General features: G+C 29.8%; 1 protein-coding gene across 3 annotated transcripts; it reads left to right on the forward strand.

Annotated features, from left to right (window-relative positions):
- Nucleotides 1-659: 659 nt before the first annotated feature.
- On the forward strand, nucleotides 660-1912 carry LOC127097640 (uncharacterized). 3 transcript variants are annotated; one of them, XM_051036134.1, is made up of 2 exons: nucleotides 660-1025; nucleotides 1525-1912. In XM_051036134.1, the coding sequence occupies exons 1-2, from the start codon at nucleotides 675-677 to the stop codon at nucleotides 1570-1572; spliced, it is 399 nt and encodes a 132-aa protein (XP_050892091.1). In that variant the 5' UTR covers nucleotides 660-674; the 3' UTR covers nucleotides 1573-1912. The 3 variants fall into 3 exon arrangements, with proteins under 3 accessions (XP_050892091.1, XP_050892093.1, XP_050892092.1); XM_051036136.1 differs by having other exon boundaries at nucleotides 1573-1912; XM_051036135.1 differs by having other exon boundaries at nucleotides 1611-1912.
- The last annotated feature ends 725 nt before the right edge of the window (nucleotides 1913-2637 follow it).

Here is a 2637-nt window from a genome sequence, read left to right on the forward strand (position 1 = left end):
TAATGAAATTATAAATTGGTTAATCACATAATTTTTTTATCAGTATTCTTTAATTTAAAAAAAAAACATAATTACTATTATAATATTTTATTATTCACCGTATAGGTGAATAATGAAATATAATGTAGATGTAAATTTTGATGTCAAAACAGAATATTTATACGTTCATAAGTATACAATATAAAAACATAATGCCTAAGCTCTTGGGATCCTATGATTGCTAATTAACTCTAATAAAAATATTTTTCCATATTTTTCTCACATGCTTGATAGCGAATTTGACATTAATTTATATATTTATTATTCTATTCATTCTAAAATAAATGTCATTTTCATAGATATTAAAAAACATATGATAAATAAAAGATTGTATCAATTTTACCAAATTATATTTATTGTTATTGATGTATTATAATTACCATTAATGTAAGGTGAGAGAAATAATAATTAAAAATATTGATTAGGGGGTACACTCAGAAGATAAAAACTAAAACTATATTGGAAACTAAAATACAAATTTATTTTGAAACTATATTAAAAAAAAACGAATTGCTTTAATGCCTCGTCACTTCAAGTGACGAGCTTACAAGCAAGAAATTTTTTTTCAGTCCCTCGTCAAATGGAATGGCGAGGCCCCACTAAAAAAGGGGGTAGATTGGGATTTTTTTTTCAAAATGGGGTATATTGGGACAATTTTTTCAAATGTGGGGCAAGGCAGGAAATTACTCTTACACAAACAACAACAACTAACCCACAAAAATGCTCGTGACACCACCGCCACGCAGATCCATAAGCCACCATTCACCTGCGTTAACACCGTGATACGCTCTCTTTTCATCTCCAACAAAAACAACGCTGCCGACGAAGTTCTTCAACCCTTTCCTCTCCAGCTTCCGCACAATCTATCACCGCCGTCGCAAACAAACACCAACTCCGACGTCGTAACCAAAATCAAGAAGAAAGCTGAGGATGGATCTTACATTCTCTCAAGTTTAACAACGCAGAATATTGTCTCGGCTTCGTCGGTTGGTTCATGACTTTCCTTTCTCATTTGCTTTCATGTTGCTTGATTGATGTTCTTATTTTTTTTTTTTCGATTCTTTTGTTGCGTTAATGCTGGTTATTCGGTTATAGTTATGATTAATGACAATTTTTGGATATTGATAAAATGTACTGGTTTTTTTATGCTGCTGTTGTCTTTGTTTTATGATAATCACAACAAATGTTGATGACGATTTGAACTAAGTTTGTGTTGATGATACGCTGACCATTCTTCCAGTTGCACTCTGAGGTTTCAACATTAGTCATACTGTTTGTTGCTTGAAATTGGTATTGTAAGGTTGAATGTTTTATGGTGGCTATTTTGTGTCCATTTTTGATGCAATTGTATTAATCCTATGCTGATTTTTTTGTTATGATTGGGATTATTACAAACCGATCTGCAAGTTAGCAAAAGATTTGAGTGTTGCTGTTCTGTTTTGTTAGTTATATCATTTTCGCTTATGCTTTACGTTGTGGTTACAGTTGATTTCAAGTAAAGTTGCAGCTCTGTGTTATTTCAATTTTCCATAGGTGTAAATCCTTTCTTCTATATTGGGATTCTGTTGCAGTTTCGCTTCTGCAATAAGATGATTTTGTCATTGCCGCGGGGTCGCTAGATTCTGTTTGTGATTAGGCAACAATCATATGCAGCGACAATAAATTTGTTTTGAGTCGATTCCGGATTTTTTTCTCTTAATATGTTGTTTGTCTACGAAATTAATTGGTGTTGTAATTTATTTCTTTGATTTCATGTTTCGTCCGAATGTTCATTTTTTACGGTATCTGCACATATTCTGCTGTACAGAGATTTTAAGGTTACAACTTGATTTCGTTTTAACAACATAATTAATGTGTGAGCTTAACAAGTTAATATTACATGTATTTTGTTACAATACCGGCTTGAAGTATTGATTGTAGAGCTCTTAATGATGTTCTTGTTTATGCATTTTCTCGCCGCTACCATGTGCTTGGATGCTTTTGTGCAGTGGGATAAATAATTCAGTAAATTGCAGTTTTCACTTTACAGGTGTTTTGTAGACGTAGCTTCGGTAGATAATGAAAATTGAAACGTCTAAGTAACATATGCTTTACCATTTAATCATAACCATTATAATAATAATAATAATTAATATTCCATTAATTTTAGTTTTTATTATAATCAATTAAATTTATCCTTTTTGAATTTGTCTAAATTGGTTGTGTACGGTGGTTGAAATCCAATTTCTACTTCCGTGCTTATTTTTTTTTTTCACATTCAATGTTGTTTATGACTTTATGATGGTATATAGGTATAAAATAAACATTTCATATGTGACAAATAATTATATATTTTTTATAATGATTAAATGAAATCAAGATTTTTTTTTAATAAAATAAGCATTCCATATATTATAAATAATTATATATTTTACAATAATAAAATAAAATAATTATTTTTTTTAATAAAAAAATGAATGAAAAGGAGAATAGTAAGCTTCCGCTTCACTATCTCTCGATTATTCGAATAATTGGCGTACGCCATATTGCTCGAATTTTCGTCATTTAATTAAAACCTAAAAAAAACTCTAAAATTGAAATCATTTTCCCAATTTAATT

Source organism: Lathyrus oleraceus, chromosome 6, assembly GCF_024323335.1.
Source record: "Lathyrus oleraceus cultivar Zhongwan6 chromosome 6, CAAS_Psat_ZW6_1.0, whole genome shotgun sequence".
NCBI lineage: Eukaryota > Viridiplantae > Streptophyta > Magnoliopsida > Fabales > Fabaceae > Lathyrus > Lathyrus oleraceus.